General features: G+C 41.5%; 1 protein-coding gene across 5 annotated transcripts in view; it reads right to left on the bottom strand.

Moving 5' to 3' along the window:
• Met (met proto-oncogene) overlaps positions 1–26,655 on the bottom strand; it is a 110,632-nt gene that overhangs the window by 51,374 nt on the left and 32,603 nt on the right. For all 5 annotated transcript variants that reach the window (XM_011241043.3, XM_006505002.4, XM_030255209.1 and 2 more), the window contains exon 4: positions 9,066–9,257. In XM_011241043.3, the coding sequence (XP_011239345.1) occupies positions 9,066–9,257 (192 nt within the window). The remainder of the gene's footprint in view (positions 1–9,065; positions 9,258–26,655) is intronic.

Here is a 26,655-nt window from a genome sequence, read left to right as displayed (position 1 = left end):
TATAAAGTCAAAGAGCACTGGGGAGTTGAAGCTAGAACAGCTTTCACAATGCATTTCCTTGCCAGTGACTCCTTGTTTCAGTAACCTTGGCGGCAGGAGTTAAGTGTGCCTAAGGCGAAGGCCTCTCTGTTTAAGTGAGTACTGAAGGCCCACATGAAAAAGCTGCTGGACTAGAATGGGTGCTGTCCGCTATGAAAAGTGGACAGACCGCAGGAGAAGGAAGGGAGACAAAGGAAAGAGGGGGGCGAATCTTAGTCTTTATAGTGTTGAGCAGAGACCTTACCACAGATGCAAATACCCTTTCCGTTGATCATTAGCCTTTTCTCTGCAGGAGCATCCACTGTAAGGAAATGCCAAGAATACTTTTTCTATCATTAATCCCTCCCTTTCTCTCATTGCCAGAATCCTAAATAATTGAGTAACCACTAAAATCCTCAAAATACTCCCGAAGCAATGCTTACAAGAATTAGGAGTTGCTTTTTGTTGTCATGGAGATATTTCTAGGGACAGAACAAAATTTGGCATGTAAGTTTAATTCTTATGATAAATCACTTGGCAATCTGAGAACAATTAGTATGAAATAGAAGACTGGCAATTATCTTTTGAATTTCTACTGTGTCCATGACTAATTCTTAGTATTTAGGTCACAAACCCTTTTTCTTTAATGATTCTGAAAATATAGGCCTAATGCACTGTTTGGAGGGTGGAGAGAGGGAAAAATCCAAATTTACTTGCTCATTGCTGTTATGAGGCCACATAAACTCTCTCAGTAAGGTGTCTGAGAAAAGATGTGGTAGATCAATACATGAACAGAAAAATAAATCTGTGGTTTCACCTGGAAAACTTAAAATGTGAAGAAAATACTTTTTGTGATTTATTATGATTCATAAAGACCAAATTCCCTACCATATATAGATTTTATTTTCAACTAGACATCCTTACAAGTTAATTTTGTTTAAAACAGATGAAGATTTTATATATACATACACATATATATGTATGTGTGTATGATATTTTCTTTATTTACACTTCAAATGTTATCCCCTTTCCTGGTTTGCCCCCCTCCTGGAAACCCAGCCCCTACTTCTATGAGGGTGTTCCTCCACTGACCCACCCACTTTCGCCTCCCAGCCCTTGATTCCCCTACACTCAGGCATCTATAGAACCTTCATAGGTCTAAAAATCTCTCCTCCCATTGATGCCTGACAAGGCCATCCTCTGCTACATATGCAGCTGGAGCCATGTTTACTCCTTGGTTGGTGGTTTAGTCCCTGGGAGCTCCGGGGGTCTGTTTGGTTGGTATTGTTGTTCTTCCTATGGGTTTCAAACCCCTTCAGCTCCTTCAGTCATTTCTCTAACTCCTCCATTGGGGACTCCGTGCTCAGACCAATGGTTGGCTTCGAGCATCCACCTCTGTATGTGTAAGGCTCTGGCAAGGCCTCTCAGGAGATAGCTACATCAGGCTCCTAGATGAAGATAATTTTAACAAAAAATAAATCTAGGTAGCTATCTATTTCTTCAAATGCTCTGTCTCTCTTTTTAGACAATTCAATAGTTTCATGTATAAAGGGGAGGAGGGGGAGGAGGAGGGAGGGAGGAAGAAGGGAGGAGGAAGGGGAGAAGGAGGTAGAAGAGCTGGAGTGATGGTGATGTTTGTAGGGCCAATAGGAATTTCAGTGCTCACTCGAGAAGGAAATGTCCTTAATCTACAGCAGACTCATCAGCAGACTGATCGTCAGCTGACTTCCAGGGGCTTCCCCAATCCTTCAGGGAACCCACTGTCACCCGTGCTGTACTAATATGACCACAAGGCCACTCCACCTCCTCTGTCCCACAGCCTTCCCACAAGACTTGGCACACACGAGGCTGGGAGTGTGCTCCATCTCCCACTCTGACTGTTTCTGAGAATCCCCTGTTCTCCCTGCCATTCCCACAGCTTCTGGCCTGTCTTATAGAGGCCTAGCTTTTAGAGTATATGCAGATTTGTGCAATCATTACTACACTCAACTTTGAAATACTTTTAGTTGCTCAAAAAACAAACAAAACAAAACAAAAAACACCCATCAACATCCCTTAACAATCATTGCCCAATCTCTCGAGCCTCTGACAAGGACTAATTTACTTTCTATCTCTCCATTTTCCTATTCTGGACATTGTATATAAATGGAATCTGACACTGTCTGGAATTTTGTTTATGGCATTTTCTACTTAGTATATGTTTTTAAGATTCATCCCTGTTCCTTTTTTATTGCCAAGCAATACTGTGCTGTATATCCATGCCACATTCTGTGCACGTATACATCACTTGGGGAGCAGTTTGGTTGCTTCTATGTTTTGCCTCTGAATAATGCTACTGTGGATATTGATGTGAAACCATCTGTGGGATCATATACTTTTATTTCTCTTGTGGGTTGCATCCAGGATAAGGCTTTTTTTTTTTCTTTTTAAAACCTTATGGTAACCTTATCTTTATGCTTTTGAGGCATTGCTAAATTATTTTCCAGTGTTTGTACTATTCCACATTCCCATTTCTTGACAGCGTGTCTCTCTACATATCTCTGGCTGTCTTGGAACTCACTAGACCAGGCTGGCCTCGAACTCACAAAGATCTGCCTGTCTCTGCCTCTCAAATGCTGGAGTGATGAGAGGAAAGGTGAGTGCCACCGAGCCTGACCCCATTTTCCACTTCTTTATTATGGACATTTCCGTAGGTGTGAAGTAATACTTTTCTGTGGTTTGGGTTTGTGTTTCTTACCAAGTGTTTTTGTTTTGTTTTGTTTGTTTTGCTTTGTTGTAAGAGGAAAGTCTACGACTCACTGGAGACCCTTGCTTAGCTACCCCCGCTCAGCACCCATAGTCAAGGCTTGGGAGAATGTTTCCTCAGGGTCAGAGTGGGCCTCTGGAGTGCAGGGTTCTAGAGAAGCTGGTAGCTGGCGGGGTAGACTCTCACTGGAGAAACAGAGTGAGAGATGAAACACAGTTGTCTGCGTGGCAGATCTCTCGGAGGTGAAGAGACCTGTATGAAGTTGTTGGACGACCAAAGTGAATTTTCCTTGAATAAGAACTGAAAATCTACACTCCTGTTTAAAGGTAATCAAAACTCCTCTTGAGTTTTGGCACCATCTATGATATTGATTTATTTGAAATGTTAAGAAGGCCAGGATTTCTGTTAAGTAGTAAGGACAAACCAATTATCCATGAAAGAGTCAAATTATTGGAATTTCGGACTCAAGGAGAAAAATATGAGTAAAGGTGACACTATCGATAGACAGACCAAGTTATAACTAGATATAGTGCTACAGATTTAGAGTTTAATCTGCTTTCCTGTAGTTCCAGTATAGATCAGACTCTTGGTCCATAGTATGGACATAGTATGTCTCCAACTCATGTCTGTTGTTTTAATACATTTGCAGATTTAAATGTGAAGCCCACTTATGCCTTGGTGAAGGCCCAAGTGTTTCAAATGTTTCCGACTGTACCTTTGAGTTTAATGTGTAATTTTCAAGGAATGACTCTGAGGCCTTATGCTTCCGGACAGCTTGAGATTTCTTAGCATCTACAAAACGATGTTTATTAGAAAGAAGCCATAACATGAAGAGCTGCTGCTTCAATCAAGGAAACTAGTTTAATGAAATAGAAAAAAAATAATAGTGGGAATTGCTGATTAGGATTGGAAGCTCAGAACTCAAAGAGGTGGGAGACCAGATACAAAAGTTAGTGAGGTAAATAGAGCAGGAGAGGAAAGATAGGGCCCTCTGTGTTGCAGAATAAAGGCATGAAGTTCATTAAAAATCTAGTTCTGGGGAGCTTTCTTCTGTACTTTGCTTGGTTATTTTTGCTAGATGGATATGAGTGCTTCCATATCAAGCAGACATTATAGGGACAGGCATATTCAAAAAGCAAGGCCTGGGGCTGAGAAGATGATGGCTCAGCGGTTAAGAGCACCGACTATTCTTCCAGAGGTCCTGAGCTCAATTCTCCAACCATCTATAATGGGATCCGATGTCCTCTACTGGTGGTCTGAAGACAGCTACAGTGTACTCGTATAAAATAAACAAGTAAATCTTTTAAAATAGCAACTCTTCCTGTGTCTGTGTTTCAATTATTTGAAAAGAGTCAAAATGAAATTTAAGCATCTAAACCCCTAATACGCTAGTGACACTGTAAAAAGAAATGGAAAGAGCCAATACATTTGTCAGAGTTTGGGTGTGAATATGTTTCCTGCAGGCTTGTGCTTGAACATTTGGTTCTCAGCTGGTGGCACTGCTCTGAGAGGTTGGGGGACTTTTGGGAAGTGGAGTCCGGCTGAAGGAAGCCGGCTGCTGGAGAAGGGGCCCTGAGGTTTCTATCCAGACCTCGCTTTCTGTCTGTCTCTGCCCCCTCAGCTACCCAGGTGTGAGAAGCAGCCTCTGCCACAGCCTGCAGTCGCTGCTGATCACATCCCATATGCATGGCAGTAAAGAACTTCATCCTCAAGGCCAAATCAATCCTTAAGTTGGTTCTGTCAGCATTTCGTTACAGTGATGAGATAAATAACCAATGCAACTTCCAAATTCATAGTAAAACACATTGACCATAGGACAATTCATCTATGAACAGAGTTCATCTACTACTAATATTTAAGATTAATAAAGGTTCATAAATTAATGATATCTGTTTCCTAGTTTATGTGTCTCTCTGGTTTTTGGGTTTATTTTTATTTTCTACAAAGCATCCATTGAAATAAATTTTACTTTCTCTTTGTTATCCACAAGCAAAACAAACAAAATTCCACATCTTCCCAGGCTTTCAAATATTTATGATGCTTTAAATTTCTGTGATTTGATAGCGAACAAAATATATGCCTTTCAAGAGCATGTATACGTTAATTTTAAGAACCCAGCTTAAAAAGTTTAGCTGTGGGCATGACCTTGAGATTCTTATTTACAGTAAGTTCTTGCGTAGCACAAAGAAGGAAGCTTCTGAACTCAATACACATGTTTTCTTCAAAAAAAGAAAAAGATTCTAGTGCTAACATTCATTAGGTAGGTCTATATCTAGGTCAGTGCTGTATTTTTCATTTTAAATGACATTTTTTAATGATGCTTTTGTGAATATTTTATAAGAGATGTGTCAATTAATAATCCCTAAAGAGAAACAATGTTTGAGTTTAATCTTCATTCCGATGCATCTCAATTTAATGCTCCCTTTTTGGAGTAATATGGTTGCATCTACCTATTAGAAAACAACAGTAATTCTCAACATGCGCATGTCATTACTCACAGATGGAAGGCCCTGATATGGCACGCCAGATGAGGGTCTAGAAGCCCCATGCAATCGAATGGTAGGAGGTGAGGAAATGAACGGGGTTTACGGAAAGGGAGTGATTACTCTCACCTTACCAACGTGATCCTTTAAGTGATGGCCATAAAGAATAATCATGACCAAACGACATCTTTCCTCTTTAGTTTCTTGCTAGACTCAACTAGTCCCGATAAGACCAGAAGGGAAAATAATGAGCTTTAACATCAATGAAGGTACCAGAACAGGAAAGGAGTTGGATGATGCCGAAAGGCCAGAGTGGTACCAAAGAGCTTGATGGTAGCTGTGATTGTGCCCAGGCGGTAGACACTGCTAACCGTGTACTATTTGCTACACAGCAATTGTCTGTGAGTTGAGTTTGAAGCAGGCCTTGGAAAGGCCTCTGGTCCCCACCCCCATCCCTGATCCATATCGACTCTGTCCAGCCTGAAAGTCATGCACAAATATTTTAATAGCAATGCTTTGCATTTAGAGATTAAAGGCCTTATACAAGTGCTGTAAGAAAAAAAAAATCAAGCAAGCATTGTTTAGATGTAGATTAGATGAGGAGCTCAGAAGGGGAGACGCTGGCAATCCCTGTGATTAGTCCTATGATCTTCACGAGAATCCGCTGTTCTCCCACATGGCCCTGCTCACTGGGCTAGGTTTCCCTGGAAGGACACAAACTCCCCGTGTTTACTTCTGCTATCTAAAAAGACTGCTTCGTGATCTACTTCAAAGCATCCCAAGAGAGTGATCGCACAAACCAAAACCGCTTTTGAATTCTATTACTGCGCTGTTTCCAGGGATCTAGGCTCAGCTCTGGGTGCACGTGCACATCGTTCTATTCAGACTCCCGGGCACCTGCATGGGACACGTTATACACTTGTTTAAAAGTTAGCAACATGCCCAAGATGTCTCCTCTGCCATGCACAGACTATTGTTAGCTAAACAATATAATTCTTTCTAATCAAATAACCACTGTGAAATACCTGATTCACTTTGCACCCAACAGCTGGGGCTATAGCTTGTGTTCCCAGCCTAAGCTGACCAGCAGCACAATAGGAAGGGCAGAAACAGCTGCAAACTCTTGGGGTAAAAAAAAAAAAAAAAAATCTGCTAAGCAACTTTGCCATTAGGCTTGTGGGTAGGAAGGAAGTAAAATCATTTCTCTGTGTTTCTCATGTGTAGCAGCTGCCTTGGGAGGGGAAAAAAATATGTTGATTCTATTTTGTAACAGAAATGCCACAGTATTTACTAACACGAGAGTTGTAGAGACTTAGCCTGGCTACAAGATCCAGAGAAGTCCAATCAAAACACTGACAGAACCTGGTAGTAAGTCAGGCTGGCAAAGGCAGCTCCAGGTCTCACGTCTTCTCCACCCTCTTTACCCTCCTCCCCCCACTACTGTGTTTGATGTAAACAAAGTGGATTTCAGTGTGGTTGGCCGCCTGACTCTGTTGCCGGTCAAATGCTTTAGGTTTATTTATATAAAACTTGATGGAACGCAACTATCACAGACATAGTCCTTTGTGCTCCGGGGGGGGGGGGGGCTGGGGGGAGTTCTCTATCAGCACCACTGCTGCCAGGAAAACATTTTACTCTCCTTTATCAAAATTTTATTCCCCCAAAAGCAGGTTCCGAGTTTCCTTGGCTTCACTCTCTTGCCCAGTTTTTGTTTTTGTTTTTAAAAGCAAATCAGTAGAATCTTAATATATGCTTGATGATGTTAAGATGACCTGGATAACACATCTATCAGGCAGTGATGCCAGTACCTGTTATGAAATAAGTTCTCAGTTTCACTGTTTGGACCATAGCAGAAGGTAGCTCCCCCCACCACCCAAATACACTAAGATATAAGAATTATGCATCAACTACAGAGTTTTAGTTACAAGGGGTATAGGGTTACAGACACGTGATCTATTCCTTGGATGGTACAAACTCTTTTATTAAATTAACTTACTTAAAAATAGAATTTTATTATCATTTTAACATGTGGAAATAGACTATGACCCTTTTCATGATTAAGAAAACACTGCTCTACAGATGTAACAGGTTATATCTCTATATACACATAGGCATATATACAAATAAATTTACATATATTCATGCACTAACAGTGAAAAAAAGAGGCCACGTATTTGAAGGAACGTGGTGAGGGCTATATGGGAGAAGTTGGAAGGGGGGAAAGGAAGGGAGAAATACAATTATTTTATAATCTCAAAAAAATACCTTTCAAATTGTAACTGATTGTTAAATTGTATTAGTGTAGACCTGGATTGGTGAGGTAATGGGGAACTAAGAAAACAGAAATGGACAAATAAAGATGAGGGAAGCAAGCCATTGGCACACTTGAGTAAGTAGTTTACCAGATGCCCCCTTCTCCTTCAGACTCTTTGGATTTTATAGCAGTGATCAGTGTAACTGAAGAACGCCTACAAGCACACGCGATAGGATTCCATTTCAGAGATCACACGTAACAGTCATACGTTAAAGCTTGCATGTATGCGGAAGGAATATGTGCCCCACCTTCACAGGCAAGAATAGATTTAAGTGACCAAGACTGGCGATGCAGGCAGACAGCACACTAGACTGGGAAAGGGGGCAGAGAGGAGAGGTCAGCTGTGAGGGTGAAGACAGTGTGGGGACATTCATGTCATGGGGTGTTTGCTAACATTTTAGAGACAGGAGGTTGAGTGACATGCTTCATGGCTCTGGAGAGAGGTCCTCCCATGCCGACGAGCATGAGAGAACCACGATTTGTAGTTCTTAAATTATGGCGATGACCAACATCCAAATTACTCCCAAGATGATGAGAATTTGCAAAACTCTGCTTTGTAAAATAATATAGATACTGTATGTAGGGATGGGATGGATAAATTAAGAGGAAAATCTCATCACTCTCGAGTGGCTTACTAGATGCCCTTAAATAATCAGGATATCAACTACATTATACAATTAATTACTATATTAGACAATGAAGTAAACATTTTCCCTTATACTATTCATAGAAGTTCCACAGATGTCACCGTCCCTCCACATTAATTGAGAATTTACTCACGAACTCATGGTGAGAAGCACCAATAACTATTAAAGCAATAAAATATAGCCAACATGAGGGGGTTGTTAATTTCTGCAAAGTGCTCTGATTCTTGTATCTAGGAAACCCTAATTCCATCAAGTCTGAAATGTGAACTTTTATTGTATGGAAATACTGTCACTAGCCATTAGAAGCATTTCTTAATGGATCCTGCTCTGAAAAAAAAAAAAAAGAACTATCTGAACTTCTTTGTGAGACTCCACTGCCTTGCAGAAGGAGGCGAGCCCGAGGTACAGTGGGATTTTGATAGCGTCCCTTTCTGATTCCTGCCAGTGTCTCTCACGGATGTGAATGATGTGGCTGTCTCTTCTCATGGACAGGCATTGGCCACACAATAGCTCTCCTTTATGCCCAGTTTTCCCCTGAAACAGGAAAACATTGCCTGGAAGTGCTTAATTGTTCCTTTTTTTTTTTTTTTTTTTACTTTCCAATCATGTGATAAAAGTTATGAATGGGGGAAAAAATCCTGATTCTAGACAAGAAGATTAAAGCAGTCACATTTGGGCTGAAAGATTCAAAACCTTTACAAAAACAAGCAACCCACTTCATAAAAAGTAGGTCATGCCTCGTTGTTACCCCTTTGGGTTCTGTCTCTAGCTTCGACCTGATTTGCACTTTGTAGCCTGTTGGTAAACATGGTTCAGCGATAACTGTACAAAGCCAGCTACCCTAAGAACGCTCTTACCTGCATGAAGCGACCTTCTGACGTCCCTAGATTAGCAATGGTGAGGTCACCTTTGATGAAGGTGGAGATGGATGTCAGGAGCACTTGGTTAAGCCGGCCCATGAATAAGTCGACGCGCTGCAAAGCCGTGGTAAACTCTGTCCGATACTCGTCACTGCGCGCTTCACAGCCGGAAGAGTTTCTCAGCAGGGTCTGGAGTAAAACATGGCCACCAAAAGTTAGATTCTGGGGACAAACAAGCTGGTAGGAAACTTTGCTGTGTGTCATTAAAGAGTTTGCTCAGAATATCAAGGATAGTCACATGAACAGACAACAGCCTTAACTGTGCATGAACATCTGTAGTGACTGTTGGGGCTCCAGGCACTGTTGTGTGTACAGACTCTCAAAAATGGGAGGCACAGCTTGTAAATCTCAATGTTACACTGTGGTTCGAATGCACACTCATGAAGATGGGGGAACCTGGATGCCATTAAGAAGAAAAGCAAAACTTTAAATGTCTCATTTCTTGACATTAGTGTATAGTGCCTTACCAGCAAATCCTATGGAATGAATTTCAGGTACGATGATGATGATGGTGATGGTGATGGTGGTGATGATGACGTTAAAAGTCACTCTATGATATATCTTAAAATCCATGCATATGTGCATGTTTTGGGGGGCACAGAAGTTGAGGGAAGTAGTTCTATAGAGAATTCATGGGGAGGTAACCGAGCGTTATACCAACTGCTTTCATCAAGTCTCGGTCCTGAGTATGCGTGCATTTTGTACAATTTCTATAATCTTTCTGCATTCAGAAATTGAGGTGATCTGTGTTTTATTCTCTCCATCTGTAAAACAGATTGCTACAGAAAAAAAAATGTCTCCACAACCCAGAATTTTTGCAAAGATTAAGTTAACTAGCTCATATGAATCTCTGGCAATGGAACAAGCATACGGAACTTCCCTGTATGCTTCCCTGTCATCGTTGGGAGAAAGATTTTTTTTTTCAAAGTGCACATCAAATATCTCAGTAAGCACCTTCTTGAAAGACAGGCACCAATCTGGTAATGTTCAGATTGTAGTGGAAGGGTGACAAGAAATACTGTTCAACAACGCCGGGAAATGAGCCTGAAGCCCTGAGGATCCTGTCCTCTATGTCGAGATCCAGCCTCTGGTGTCTCTCTTACTTCTCTGCTTCCTGTGCAGGACCAGTCACGCCTGAGCATCCACATCAGATTCCCCAAAGCTTCGAGGGTCACCCCTGGACCACACATGCCTGGCCCATACACGTACCATACTTTCCCGGGCAATCCGTTTCTCTTGTGATATCTATTTTATTGACTCTACATGTGATCTCCATCCACAGAACTGAGAGACCTCAGGCTTAGCCTGACCCTTTGTCCCTTCCTGACCTTATATTATACACATCACAGAATGGCTCTTCCATCGCTCTAGCTGTATATGAGTCAGACATCGAAGAGTCTTCACGGTTCCCTTCTCCTTCATCCCTCCCGTGTAACCTACCTTGAAACTCCATCCGTTACATTTCCTAACCGTCCTAGTTACTTTCCATTCCTGACCAAAGGCGGCTTGGAGAGGACAGGTTTGTTTCAAGGTTTACAAGTCCAAATCACAGTCCATCATCGACAGAAGTCAGGGCAGGACCTCAAGCGGAGGCAGGAGCTATGGCGGAAAGCTCCACACTGGCTTGCCTCCAGCTATCTTGCTTGGCCCTCCCAGGACTAGCTGCACAGAGATGATACTACTACCCACATTGGGCAGGGCCTCTCCACTTCAACCACCCATCAAGACAAGGCCACACAGAACTGTCTGTAGGCCGTTCTGATGGAGGTACGTCCTCACTTCAGGTTTCACTGCTCCCAAGGGCCTCTAGTTTGGGCTGGTTTTCATCGACAGACTACTTCCCAGATCTATCCCTGTTATTTCTGTCTTCATCACTGTGATACCTGCCCTCGCCATCCATCCTTCTGCTGTGCTGGGGCAATAGCTTTTCATCCGGTGCCACTGTCAGGTTAGCTGCCCATATTGCAGTACGTCTTTATTATTATTTTTTTTATATGATCCAATACCTCCTCCTTTCTATTTAGACGATATAATTCATCCCCCTGCTCTTAGGGTAAACCTTTTTAACGTGGCCTACTAGGTTTCATATTATGTGGCTTCTACCCATCTTCTGGCTCTGTGTTCTCTGTGTCTCAGTGTTCAGGCCTGCTTTCAGCTGTGCGAGTGTTGCAGGCATCTTCCCAATAACAAGTCTGACATAAGTGGTTTGCTCTTCCAGGGTCTGCCCTCCGCCTCCACTCACCTAGTTAGCTCCTAAATATCCTCTATTCGTGAGTTTAGCACCAGTCTCCCACGAGACTTGCCATGATGCTCATATCAAGGTCCGGTGCTCCTATTGTAGATTCTCATGTTAGCTTTTGCTCACACATCAAGTATAGTGGTAGCTATTTATGCGGCAACTCAACATTCCCTTGTATACGTCAGGCTTCAGTCAACTGTAGTTGCTCTTTCAAAACTATCCTGCCTGTGGCAGACTGAACATCACACCAAACAGAGAGCTAGCAAATAATAACAGAACGATAGGATAAGCCAGGCAGACGTGGCTTGAGTAGGAAGCTGGGAACTAGTAGTTTGGAAACTACCATTTTCAGGTATAGGGCAGTTAGGAGTTCATGAGCAACAAAGAATGGCTGGCTCCTCTGTGTTGCTGATGGCAGCTGGGAGTCGGTAAATCTGGGCCAGTTAAAGGGGGTGGGTGGCTATGGGTGAAACTGTACCATATATCGAGCGCTGATTCAAAGCATATACTACCTTCTGAAGAACTCTACCCCAGCCTTCCAAGCTGTTACCACCTAATTGGCGCTGTAACTGCGTCTTCAAAAGCCCATTCCATCTTTCTATCAGACCAGCTGCTTCAGGATGATGGGGAATATGGTAAGACCAGTGTATTCCATGATCGTGGGCCCACTGTTGTACTTCTCTGGCTGTGAAATGAGTTCCTTGGTCAGAAGCAATACTGTGTGGAATACCATGACGATAGATAAGGCATTCTGTCAGTCCGTGAATGGTGGTTTTAGCAGAGGCATTACGTGCAGGAAAGGCAAATCCATAACCAGAATAAGTATCTACTCCAGTAAGAACAAAACGCTGTCCTTTCCATGAAGGAAAATGAAGGCTAACTTAGAAGAAAAGAAATGAAGGTTTATGCTTGGACATTTCGTTTGTTTGGTTTTTGTTTTTCAAGACAGGGTTCCTCCCTGTAGTCCTGACTGGCCTGGAATTCACTCTGTAGACCATGCTGGCCTTGAACTCACATATCCACCTGCCTCTGCCTCATGAATGTACGGATTAAAGGTGTGCGCCACCACTGCCCGGCAGGACTTCTTTATGTATAGCTACTCATTTGGGACAAGGATTGAGATGTTAGAAATCCTTTGTTACTATCATCTATTATAAAACTCAGAAACTTGATCTTTTGTGGTACTTATGATTGAACTCAGGGCTTTGTGCATACTGGGCAAGCATGTATTCCTTACCCTCATCACCTGACCTCTAACTTATTGTTAAGAATAACAAAAATTCAGTTATATTACTGTGTAGTGGCTTCATTCCTTAAGGCTGACCATCCATTGCATGGAATTGTAAAGTTCTTATGTTTTGCCTCTGTGGTTTAAAGCCACCTAAAATATTCTATTTTTGTGCATTGGTGATTTCTTCATTTTAATTGGCAATCAATTAGCAAACTGAGAGAGCCTTAGGAGAGACTAAATCTATTGTATCTCGTAATTAAGAAAATGGTTCGGTTCTGGACACTTATTTTGATGTATAAAAAGCACTAGCTCACTATTTAATTAGAAGCCTTTCTTCACTAAAGTATTATAGATTATTCTGAGGAGTAGCAGTTAACTGGGATGTACCAGCTATTCAATAGAGATACATCAATTGATAATTGAGTTTTGACCGGCGATTGCTGATTCATTTTGTAGAACTCAGAGCCAAGGGAAGCCAGTTAAAGGGATAACGAACAATTTCAAATCTTAAGCCATCTGAAGTGCTCCATTAGGGACAGGTTCCTTCCCTTACTAGCCTCTCCATTGCTCCTTCTAGATCTCAGTAGTCCACTGGGAACTTTAAAACCTCAAACTTGACCTAGGCCACAGAGTTTCTCAATGGATTTTCCTGAGATGCAAATACAATGTGTATCGTGTGGAGCCATCCTGAATCATAAACTATTGTCGGCCTCTGTCATCAAGACATAGGAACTTCCTCAATACTTTTGACCCAGTTTCCTTCCATCATGCCTAGGTGATGTCAGTGAGTAATAACCATTGCTGTAAGATGTGTGTATCTGCAAAGCCACCAGAGATAAGGCCCTTCTCTTAACCAGCTTGCTTTCAGGTCCACCTCTCTGAGTGGGGTGAGCAGGAGAGCAGGTGAGGTGATCTCTGGGCGTTTCTTAGAGTGCCTACAAATCTACAGGAGCTTGCTGACTTTTTCTTCAGTGGAAAATGTGCTGCAACCAGGGGCTCTGCCCCTATACACCTGTTGTCCCAGATGCAAAGGTTAAAAATAAATCAGCATCAGCGTCGACGGAATATATATATTGTGAGCTTCAAGACCCTTCCTTCAGGAAATTGGTCTCCAAATCTCATCTTTTCAAGGATTTATGTTGCTATCTCTGCCCAATAAAATTTCTGTGTGGAGACATTGCACAATGCTGGGATAGGATCTAAGGGCTCCTTGATCTTGAAAGATTGTGCAATTTAGAGCTAAGAAACAAACAGCGTCACGTATATTCTGGTTTCATTATGCACACATCCATATCTACTTCTTTTTTGTCTTTTCCCAAAGCAGAGAGCAGGAGGGGCAGCAACAAGAACACTGGCTTCTGGGAAGAATTAATGCCCCAGCATTCGCTGAGGGAGAGGGGACATTACTCCTTATCTCTCTCCCTGCTGAGAATGTTGGGCAACGCAGAGACTGCTGCAGGGTGGTCTACAGAGCTGCATGCTCTCTGAGCCTTAGCAATCGGATTTTAATAAGGAGTCACGATATGGATGCTTGGAGCCAACCTTCAGACTGAGCTCAGGGGTCACAGTTGGGGACTAGCAGAAGGACTGGAGGAGTTGATGGGGTGTGTCTGTCCACACTGCAAAGCAAATAGGGCTAGTCAGACTCACTATGTCCTGGCAGGATGTCCCTGACCTCAACATATGCACACCCACGATTGTGCACCATGCACAGGCACACACCTTAAAGGTGTTACAAACTCCTTTCCCCGGGCTCTATCTTATATCTCATCCTAGAGATATATGGAATTACTCTGCACTATACTCTTTGAAGTGATACCTTAAGTAAATCAGTGTATTGTGTTTATGTGTGTAAGGTGTGTTTTTTTTTAAATCATTTTATCATATCTTGCCTGTTACTTTTTAAAACATGACTCAAATATATATTTTGTTTCTTTTAATAAAGAGAAAATTGAAGTGCTAGAAACCTCAGTAGGTTTGACTCAAAATGTTTCCCTCAATTAACACTGTGATGTATGAAGCAAGTATGCAATTACATTTAATTCAGTGTAATTAAGGATGTGATATATTTGAAATAGCGATTCTTTTAATTGATCTATAGGACAGATTTAGCTCATCTATAGCTAATTTAAATCAGTCATGTAGATAACGTTTTAAGATTTAGTTTTGTTAAATCAGTCCATCTGACTCATACCAGTTCTTCCATCCTTGACCATGGAAAATTAACATAAGGTTTTTTCATATAAACGTTATTCAGAGTCGTATTTTGTACAGAAGGTATAGTAATGGCTTTGTGGGTGACTCAACTTTCAAAATGGAAAGTTCTGTCTCTTAGATTCTTTTAGCCAGTTAGCTAAACACTCAACTGTTAGGTTTTCTTTCCTAAATGCCATCCCTGCAGGGGTGCAGTGGAGCTGCTCAATGCAGGGGTGCAGGGACTTCAACATCTGGCTACGCTTCTTACAGAGGAAGTTTAGGCTGGTCCATGTTTGCTTCTCCCCTTCGTGGTAGCCAGGCTCATTGCCCATTACCCCACCGATCCTGAGCTGTTACCATCCCAGGGTTTAAGTGCCCAGTCACTAGAACTTCTCAGTGATCCACACCGAAGGCAGGGCTTTCTGTATGGTGCAGAAGAATCAGCTCTTGGGCAGAGCAGACTAGTCTTTCATGTGAAAAGTTGGTGTTGTCTGGACCTTGTCCTGTGCTAGGAAGAGAACTCAGGTTTCATATTCTCAGGGCACAGCATGAAAGGAAGATGGTCCGTCACTCTTTCTGCACCCATTGACTTCCCTAGATGAAGAAGTTCTGTGCTGTCTTCACCTGCCCTGGGGTCATGACTATGTGACACCTGCCTAGTCTAGCTGTAGCTGCAGGCCCAGGAGGAGAGCAAAGCTGCTTTCAGAGTTAAAGGAAAACTAGCAGAACCACATGCTTTCATCCAGGCTAGCTGTCAAGGCAGCACAAACCGGCCTCCGGTGCTTGGCTTGCTGCTGGCTCAACACTGGTGAGTCACCTGGGGACAATGTCTTAGACTTTTCCTTGCCTACTGCTGATGACCTAACTCTACACAGCCATCTGCCTTGTACTCCTCAGGGCAAGTACATCTCCACATCTGCCTGCAGGCTACATTGGGATTGATCTGACTCAAACCCATGACTTTCCCTCCCAATTTGGGAGGGAAGCTTTTCTCTCTCCTTCAGTAAAGGACTTCTATAAACCATTTTATCTTTCCTGCCACCCCCCCCCCCAGCCATCTCCACTGTGGAATATTGAACCCAAAGGTCTGAAAATGCTAAGCACATGTTCCACCAAGCTACACCCCTCCGGTCATATTTTCCATTATTTTATTACAAAAGTATTGCACTTTTACTGTGGATACCTGCTCAAGACCAGTTACAAATTCCAGCATGGAGAGGGGAGGGACTCTCAAGGCTCCATCCTTAGTGGAATCCTTTTATTTTGAAGATGGACTCGAAGGAGACTGCGTTCATGCCCTCATGAATGACCCACACTCATGTGCATATAAAACAGCACTGAATGGACTGAGTGGGTTATAAAAAAAGAACATGAAACTGGAAGGGGGAGGAGAAGCCAGAGAGGGTGAGTAGAGGCTGAGTAGGCTAGGACCCACTGCATGTGTTTATGAAGTTTTCAAAGAATTAAAACATTATATTAAATATAAATACATTAAATTATATATTAGACATTGAAGATCATAGGACCCATGTGACATATTTCACTTTTCTTGTATATATGTAACTCTTAAAAAATGTAAAAGCACTCTTAACTTGGCATGTGTGCCAACATTTTTTTTTCAGCCCATCTTCTGAAGGCACTGTGCACATAGGGAGAGCAGGGACCAACCCATAAAAGCACATAACTGATTATGTAAGACAAAGAGCTCAGCAGATAGGTAACTACAGTTCTGCACTGGCAGCATGTGCTATCAGACTAGAGAAGGATGAGAGCAGAGTGGCCTTCAACAGCTGCAGAACCTTGCAGCAGAGACCGATGCAGAGCTAGGTCTTGGCAGAGGTTGGACAACAGGAGGAAAGATTCTTGGAACAGAATATATTTTATGTGTGGCTATGGCTTTCTATATGCATGTGTACAAATGCTTGCATTCATACTTAAATATATATCCACTCTTGGGGTTAGAACACTCAACATTCTACAGTGATATGGGCTTTGGAATTGGAAATGTTAAGACTTTCGAATCTTTATCATTTCCTAAGGTGAATCAGATATAAAACAGGCTGAGCCCATGTGGTTTTGGTTAGCAGCCTTCACACTGAGCTTCAGTCAGCGAGAAGCAACAGTGATTCATCAAATTGCTCCAGGTATGGCAGGTTTGGATGCTATGAGGAAGTTTCTCTCTCTTTCCCTATTAAGTTAATAGAAACCAAATTGTAATTCACTTATTTCATAGAAGTATTAGAAAGCCAGAAGGCACAAAACGAACCCCCAACATTAACCTTTCAAAAGGAAGCCATTTTCCCTGAATACAGTAAGAGCCCCAGCTTCTTTGTAGGCTCAGAACGCTCCCTATTACTATAGAGATGTCTTAGCAGAAGGTCAGAAGAGGAGAAAGACAGATGAAATGAGAGTGTTCAGTCATGCCCTAGTATGCTCCTGCAAGCCCATGACTATATTCTAGTCATGGAGCCAACGGGCATTAGCTCATATCCTTCTTTTCCATCTTAGCATTATAGAGTGAGACTCATTTCCTGTTTTCTCATTTGGTTTCAGACTTGAACTACTTATCAAAACCTGTGTAAGTGGGCAAGGTGTCCTGAGCGCCAACCCAGTTCTCTCTTTTCAACTGGGCCTTTCTAGTTCAAGACAGGGCTTCTCTACCTAGCACACCCTTCATGCCTGTGAAGTGATGCGGAGTAAGAGGAGCCCTGTGTCCATAATGGTGGTTCTGATACAGACACTTATTCGTTTTTCTGTTAATCTATGCATCATTTTAAACATGAGACCATGGTTGGTGTCTAGCGGTGAAAACCTGCGGGTTTCCAGGGCAAATGTCAAGGCAGGTTCCCACTGTGACTATCACTCATGGTGACACTGTAACTCGAGCTTTATCCACTAGATGTTCTCCAAAGTTCGTCACCCTGAATGGGATGGAATCTAGAGAATAGTTCCTGGAGAAGATAATATCTAAGGAGAGAATTTTAAAAAATAGAGAAGAAATGTAAGTTTGACAAAACGAGTGTTGAAGGAAATCGAAGGCTGACCATGGGACAGGCATTAGAAGGCTGGGCTGGGAGGGTGACTCACAGACACTATCCGCTACAGCACTCATAGCCCAGGTATAGGGCAGAGCCCAAACCCGAGCTGCTGTGTACCAGTTCATGGGGCCATATGGTCAGGTTTGTCCCTAGTTTTTTATCAATGACAAAGCTTGTATCAGTGGTAGCTTGGCATAGACATGGTGGGACACTAAAATGCTAGGAAGTGGCCAGCCCTGCAAGTCAGGGGTTTCTACTACCCTCTGCCAAGAGTTAGTTCTTGACTGGCATTCTACTCCATGTGAAGGAAACCAGGGCCCAAGTAAGACACTCCTTGAATATCATACAAATAAGTGTGGATTGTGCTCTGAAGAAATTGGGGGAGCCCCCAAACTATTTCTAAAGTTGCAGCTATAAAAACACGCTGTTTTCAAGAAATACTACCACATCACTGGTACTCGGGAGACAAACAGATTGGGTGGAGATGAGAACAAATCCAGGATGCTCTCATTTTCTCTTACTGGCATCATTTTTAGCACACTAAAAGATTTTTTTTAGAAGCAATAATATTTTCTATTTCTGCTTTATGAATACGCAGAAATAAATGAAGGATTTTAAAAGTACACGTTTACTAGGGAAGAATCCAGATTTTACTTTGAAGATGAAATAGAAGGCAATTGTGGTCATGAAGAAGGCTGAGGCAGGCCAAACGATTCCTTGGAAATATTCAATTTCTTGATTAAATAGGCGTTGTTTGCACCCACCCCAGCTGCTGGATAAGGTGCTTAAGGAATCCTTAAGCGAGGCTGGGCTAGAGAAGGAGAATGTCAACATGGGTTAATGAATGAGAGGTTGTGTAAATGATTACTTAATCCCAGTGGAGGTTTTCCTGAGCTATTGGGGAACTGGGCTGAGGTTGACAGACAGGAATAAGGTTTGAAGGAAAGAGAGCCTTAAGCAAACAATAGTGCAATTTATTTTGTGATTTGCCTGTAGCTCAGAGTAGAAAATAAAAACTGTGCTAAGGCAAGAAAGGTAAAATGAAGCTATACTATCTTCATTATTGAAGTAATTATCCATCCATTCACTCTGAGAGATATTTTTTATATATTACAGACAAAATGGAAAATTCAACTGTCTTAATTATTTCTTGAACCTCTAACACACAGAGCATTAGATAAGGCTCTGAGAGTTCTGCTTCCATGGACCACAACCCAGGGAAAGCTTTGAAATAAAAGCAGTATTTACCTAAGAAAATGCAGGTGTTCACGTCCCAAATGGCTGACACCTCTTCTCTTCATGAGCTGAGATACACTCAGTTAGACTGTTGTCTTTTCACTAGGGTCACAATGACACCAGTGGCCGGCACTTTCTCTACCCTAGATCCTAGGAAAATGTGATGGATTGCTCTTGTTTTGTTTCAATTGTCAATAGGAAACTTTGTTTTTAGTAGGTGGAAAAATTGTCACAATTTACCACAATGTGACACCACCTTTAAGGCTGGCATATGTTTAAGTTCTCTTTGTACATGTCAACAACTTAGAACTTTTGGCTTTGCCACATAGATCATAAGGTTCACCTACTATCGTTAAACTTCCACTTACATAGTGTGGTTTTAAACCCCTATGGATAGTTCTAGCTATCTATATTGGGACGATAGTGGAATTGAAGTTGTATGTTACATACCCAACTCTACCCGGAGTCACTGCTTTTATAATAATTAATCTTAAAAATATTGGAGAGCAAGAAATGGTGCTATTTTTTCCCCACAGTGTCTCCAGCTAACCCAACGTAACTGCTCTTTTCCAAAGTAGAAATATTTCTAAATCATTCTTACTAATATAATTATTGCTTCTTGTTTACTATGATGGTGGAGCCACTAATTACTTTCTAACTTAATGAATTACCAGACATATTCTACCCTATTGTAAACTTCCCATAATAATTCACAATGTTAAGGTCTGGGACTACCTAACGTGACCTGAGGTTCACCTTTTGTACTGTACTTTAGGTCATTTCTAGAGACTCAGACTACCTCATATTATTGAAAACATGAAGACAATAGTTTCACTTTCCCATTGTCTTTTCCAAAATTGTATATATTTCTTACATCCACTTGCTCTTATAAGCAGTCTTATTACATTCAAGAGTTGGTCACTTTTCTGGAAAATAAATAGTCCTCTGCCTGTAATTACAGGCTGCAGGAAGGGGCAAGCCAATGACCTCCCTGACTTGTAGGCACAGGAACAAACTCTGAAGATTAAATGCCTCCTATTCCCTTGGCAAACATCACTTTGTTGTTGGCCAAACAACAGTGAACAGACAAACACAGAGAACGGTGAGTGTTTCTTTGGATCCTGCAGACTATTTTTACACCTGCACTTCAAATCTTTGTAGTTTATGCAGATGATGAAAACACTATCTACAATTTATTCATAAAAATACTTGAGTAAAATTTACCCAGATTGTATACGCCTGTGATTTGTATGCTCTTTCTTTCACGTTCAAATGCATAGATTGTTTTAGAGCCCTCTAAGAACAAGTTGACACGATGTATTGTCTGTGATCTATAATGCCTTGGTAGCAAAGCCTGGCAAGTGCCTCCCTTCTGAGACCTTCCCTCACTTAGATATCTGTGTGATTAAACAGATCAGCAGATGAAGATGATTAACTTAATGGGAGACATAAAAGTTTAGTGTAAGGGCACCAGAGATGAAAGGACTGGTAACACAAAGATGGCCCTGGTTGGAGGGCCCAAACTTGGGCATTCAGGAGGTGCTCATAAGATGTGCGTGAGGCCTGGGAGCACTTGGCTTCCACTTGGCCTCTCAGCCACATGATCCTCATGAGCAGGAAACACAGTAAAAAGGGATGTAATTGTGAAGGGTAGATACACTCTGCAGATACAGAAGGACGACGGGATTTGGGCCACCTCAGCATCACATTGCCTTAACTTCTATTGATGTTCATAATACTGAGGGCTTCCAAAGGGCTTATTTGTGTGTCCTCTGAGTTGCGTGATTCTTTGTCACAGGACTCATGAGTAATGGGAGAACCCTTTTCATGTGCAGAAGAAAAAAGAATGTCTTCGCAAATACTGAGTGTTGACACAAAGAGAGGCAGGGAGCCAAGGAAGAAATAATCCAGCCCAGCAGAGACCAACTTCCAAAGAAGCTGATGGTGTGGTAGGCTGTGAGTCAGTGAATGAGCCTAGCTGAAATGAGGTCTGCAGCTTCTAGCCACGCACACATTACCTACTTTACACCAAGCCCTATTCAAATGCACCGACAATTTTGCATAACAGAATATATTTATATTTTTCTTTCTTTCTTTCTTTCTTTCTTTCTTTCTTTCTTTCTTTCTTTCTTTCTTTCTTTCTTTCTTTCTTTCTTTCTCTGTCTCTCTGTCTCTCTGTCTCTCTCTCTCTCTCTCTCTCTCTCTCTCTCTCTCTCTCTCTCTTTCTTTCTTTCTTTTTTTTTTTGGTGTTTCTCTGTGTAGCTCTGGCTGTCCTGGAACTCACTTTGTAGACCAGGCTGGCCTCGAACTTAGAAATCCGCCTGCCTCTGCCTCTGCCTCTGCCTCTGCCTCCCGAGTGCTGGGTTTAAAGGTGTGCACCACCACACCCGGCTGAATATATTTTTCAAATGGTAAACTCCCACCAGGGCATTACACCTTCTGATATTTTTTGTTAAGTAGAAAATAATGTGCTCTAATGGCTCCAAGTCAGTTAAAAAAGTTAAAGTGAAACACAGCAGCTTATGCTTAAGACAAAAGGCCATGAGATGGCTGTGATTATTAGTAGATTGGATACTTGGCTTTTGTTTGCCCCAAACAAAATATACTAAAGATAGAACACATTTTGTACTGTTTTAAGCTTTGTGGAAGAGTTAACTTTATCACTCCAGAGTAGTCTTTTAAGATCAAATCATAAAATTTAGACATTGCCTTCATTTGTATTCACAGGTCACATCATATTTCATGAATTATCAGGACATCTTGTCCACTGGAGTGACTTGGCCATTTACTGCCATCTCCACTCACTCACTGCCACATGAAGAAAAGTGTCACATACAGGTGGCTCACCACTGCCCTACTAATAGAATTAGCACTCAGGAAGCAACTACTGGGCTTCCTATTGAATCGTGGTTGCATAATAAATCCTTTCCTCGGATTCTTGCTGAAAATGGTGATCTGCTCATTTTATGTCCTAAATAAAACTGTTAGGCTTCTGGGTGCTTCGCTTAAGCTAATAAGATGGGGGAACAAGCTTGTGATGTAATTAGCTGAAAATAAATGGAAAATATTACACATTTCATTGTCAAGGTAATTCTTAGAGGCACTCACTTTTGCTATTGACTGCCACTGCATTAGTGCTTGTAACCTGTTTAGTGCATTAGCTCTAAGCACTATTGATTCCCTCAGAGCTGGTGAGCCAGTTCAATCCTGCTTTGTCCCCAAATCCTAAGTGGCTCTTCACGTTAGTCTAGTGATGCTAAGTGATAAACAGATATTTCCAATGTAAACTCTCAATAAGAAATTTCGCATTCACATTTACATGTTCCCGGCATGCTGACCTACAACCAGGCCACCATGAACCACCTATGTATTCTGTGATGACAACACATAAAGAAACTCCCTGGATTTTCATGAAGTCATCTCCACAAAACAGTGCCTTCCAAACTCAAACTGACCTTAACTCACCCCTTTGACATAGAGCATAATCTGAAGTGTCACCTGCCATTTCATGTTCTCTGATTGATGTTCCCTTCGACGATATCCCCAAATAAGATAAGGGAAGTCAGACATTAGTCGGAATTAACAATGCATCTTTTCGTTTTAGAATAATGTCACTTAGAAACCATCTGTGGCCATGTATGAACACGGAGGATGGTCAAAAGGAACTTTTATTCTATGATAGCATGCACTAGACATTTTCCTTTCCCTCCCAAAGACTGGAAAATCTTCGTGAAGTGTCTGTGCACACACAGTCCATCGGCTCCCACATTAACCTAGCTCCCACAAATTGCTTTCCTAAGGTAAAGCCTAGCTTTTAGAATAAGTAGTCAATATTGCTTAGCCAGTGATTCACATGCAAATGAACTCTTCTGGAAAAGATTAGTTTGAAAAATATATAATGAGCCGACTGGAACATATCCAGGACCTTAGAGTCACTTACTACATCCATGATTTTAAAAAGAAGAAAGAAAAAGAAATGAAAAAAAAAAAAAAGAAAAAGAAAGTCAAGGGAGTTGTATTGACTTCAAGAGTAGACAAGCCTTTGATTTCATTTCCCTGGTACTTTCCAGCCCTCCATGGATGCTGGAGGTGTGACTTTATAGCAGTACCTGGGCGCTTGCTCATTTTAAACACATTGTACTTGTATTTGTGCCAAACCAAGAATAAGCAACAGGAAAAATTCCTGAGTCTTCTCTAAATTCCTTGCTTTTCTTGTTTGAGAGACGAGATAAGAGCAGAGGGAGGGATGGCCATTGATAAGACAGAAGTCTGGAGGAGGAATGCGACACCCAAGATTTGAGGTGTTATATTATAGTAAGCTTAAAAAAATATGTTATTACTCAAGTAGGTTATTATCCTTATCAACATGTGGGGCTCTGCATGCTTCCAGTAATCTCCAACCGTGGATCATCGTGGGAATGCAAACTTCAGATCTCGGTGTTTTGGCTTCAGAATTTTGCCTTTTTTCAAAAGTCAACTTTAAGATTGATTTCTTTTCCTGTGGACTTATTGTCTGACACAGCAGTTTCCCCAAATGAATCACCATCCAGGGATCAGCAACTTAACACAGTCATGCCGGGCTTTAGAAGACAGAGAGGACAGGAAGCACTCTTCAAACGCAAGGGGCACGGGTAACCTCAAGTACCCCACACACGGAGGTACTGTTACTCACATCCTGAGTCAGTGCCGCCCAGGTAAAGGCTGCCTTATGTCTTGCCTGACTTTCAACTTTGACTTTATCCTTTGGCATTTGGTTGATGAAAGCATCATGCTATAGAATCTTAAAATCTTTTCTGGGGGGGGGGGCAGGAACAGATATGTGATGATTTAAGGGGGGTAGTAGGAAGATGGGGAGAAAGGCAAAAGTCACTAATCTCTCATTTGTTACTTTTTAAAGACACCCCACCCTCACAGCCCCATGCCACCCATGCCAATGAACTCAGAGGGTGTTTTGAAATTCTGGAAAGAAATTGATTGTAAGTTTCTTTAAAATAAAAAAAATTGCACTATGCCGTTTTGTATGCACAGAGAGTTCAAGCAAGACAGGAGGCAGCAATGTGCTGAGTCTGGGAGAGACGGCTATGGAAAGGAAGCAAGAGGAAATAGAGTTTTACTTAGATTTTTAAAAACATAAAGTATATCCAATCCATGTACCTCAAGGATTTTCTCTCTTACAAGATTTTGTTATGGTAGCAATTACATTTGCTGTACAGCCAAGATATTTAATGTTTAAGTTTGGAGAACTGTCTAACATCACTCCCCAGTAACAGTGTACATATAGGGTAATGTTCCCTCATTCTTGAACACAGGAAGTAAGAAACAACTTTATAATCTGACTTTACATTTATCACTCCTAATACAAAATGCATTCCCTCGAGAGCACTGCAGTCTAAATAAGCCGTGCCAGACCAATCAAATGACATGGATTCTATTTCTAATGCTCACTCTACATCCATAGTTTGAATAGTGTGGGGGATTATAGATACACGGCCTATAGAGAGTTATAAATCTCTGTTTATTTTATTAAATATTACAAGACATGCCCTGAAGAGGACAGATCAATAATGGACCTTGTGGTTTCCTGATGGAACGCTGCAATTATTTTCTTTCCTTACAACTTAAATGTAACTCAATTTTATCCATCCATCATCTTTATGGTAGTGATAAGAAACATCACCGAAGGCTTGTTTCTCGGGCCTCTGCCTGATACTCCTTGTTTGCATCTTGTTTTGATTTCTGCTCTTATTGAAAATTGTTCTAATTGCTTTCCTTTCTCTCTGTGACCGCTCTGAGTGGTGACCCTTTAACTTTGGCACTCTAGGACGGAGATGGAAAATTACTACCTTTAGTTTCCTTTATTTTGGGAAGCAGTTGGCTACTCTTTGAATTGGAGTGCAAGTGGTATTTGAGAAACAAGGAAGCGCAATAAAAACAACCTAGGAGGTTGACTTTTTTCTGGCCCTGTATTGTGTAATTCTTAATGCAAAGTTTCACTTTAACTACAGCAGCAGGGTATCTTGCTTTGTCATAGCTAGTTTAAATTTTAAGTTAGAGAAAAAAGCAGACTTCTGTCTGGAGTGTAATGCAATTTGATTCAGTGTTGTCCCGCTCAGAGTCAGCAAACTTAAGCATGAACTAATTAAGCTTGGATAGAGTTTGGTCACTCATAATATATAGGGAGGGAAGTGAAAGATTCCCATGAGGGATCGAACTACAATATGCCTTTTTTAAAGAAATAAACAGGTCATTAGAGTCCACTTCTCTTTAGACAAGCATCCTCATAGCAACAGCTGTCATTTAATATGAGCATAGCACCGAGTCAGGACTGTGTTAGGTATTGTACTTGTCCACATGATAGCTTCAGCGTGAGGCCAGACCGTCTGGAGAATGTAAATTACATTTTCTGGGTACCAGGGAAAACACAATGGGGTGCAGGACTGACCCCATATTTGGGCTTCATGTTCCTCTCATTAGGCTCTACTGATTTCTGGGTTTTCTAGTCATCTTATTGTGCCATGTGCAAGCTTGTGAACTAGGTTGTGTTACCTGCATGTTGCAGATGAAACCCGAACTGCGAGGAGTTCATACAGCAGTCAGAGGTCATACAGCAAGAGTGCTGCAAACCGGGCCTTTCACACACGAGTGGCTGCTACCAAATGCCATTGGTGCCCTCAATTGGTGCACTAATCACCATTAAGATTACCAGGATGTCACCAAGTCTATCAACCACATGCCAGGACAAGCCCTCATGCTCAGGCAAAGCTGGCCAACGCAAAACAGACTTCGTGGTTTTTTTGGTGTGATTTCTCCCCCGCCCTTGGTTCTAATATGTTTTGTCTTTCTGTTTTTTTTTTCTTTCCTTTCCTTTTTTTCTTGAGGAAGGGAGAGGTGGGGGCAGAGACAAAGTTGGGTGGGTAGGGAGGTTGGGGGTAGTTGGGCGAGGGGGAGGAATATAATCAAAATATGCTGTATGTATGAAAACAACTAAACAAACAAACAAAAAGGAAGACCAAGTTGTTGGGGAGACATTCACTGCAAGCTTACCTTTTCAGATATTTATATAATAGAGCAAAACTTTGGTAATGGTGCTCTAAGGAAAACAGTGCAACGAATTACCAGTACTTTATATAAAACATCTTCCCTATCTCAACATCCACAAAAAAAAAAATCATTTCTAAAATGTGGTACTTCAGGTCTCCAAATAAAATACATAGTATACTTCCAGAATATGATTGCTGCTGATTGTGAGATTTTAAAATTTCTCCTATTTATGATGCTGGGGGGGGTGTTAGAGCATCCTCTCAGAGGCAGAAGGGAGGGGGGATGATGTGAAGAACTCTGGGAGGGGGGAACTGAGATGGGGGAGCATTTAGGATGTAAATATAGAAAAGACTTAAAAGAACATTGATTTGAATTTGCAGAAACTATCTCAATGTGTTCTTAAATATTTCTTTCTGGACTTTCAATTTAACTAATTTCTTATGAATGATTGGTGGAGATGCTAGAAATTAGAACTAAATGAATAAATGTATAATTGTATTTATCTTCATATAGAAGGAAGAGGGTTTTTTCCCTCTAAAATTGAAT

This window comes from Mus musculus, chromosome 6 (genome assembly GCF_000001635.26).
Source record: "Mus musculus strain C57BL/6J chromosome 6, GRCm38.p6 C57BL/6J".
Taxonomy (NCBI): Eukaryota; Metazoa; Chordata; class Mammalia; order Rodentia; family Muridae; genus Mus; species Mus musculus.
Note: the sequence above shows the minus strand (reverse complement) of the source record. Positions and strands in the feature narration are given on the sequence as shown.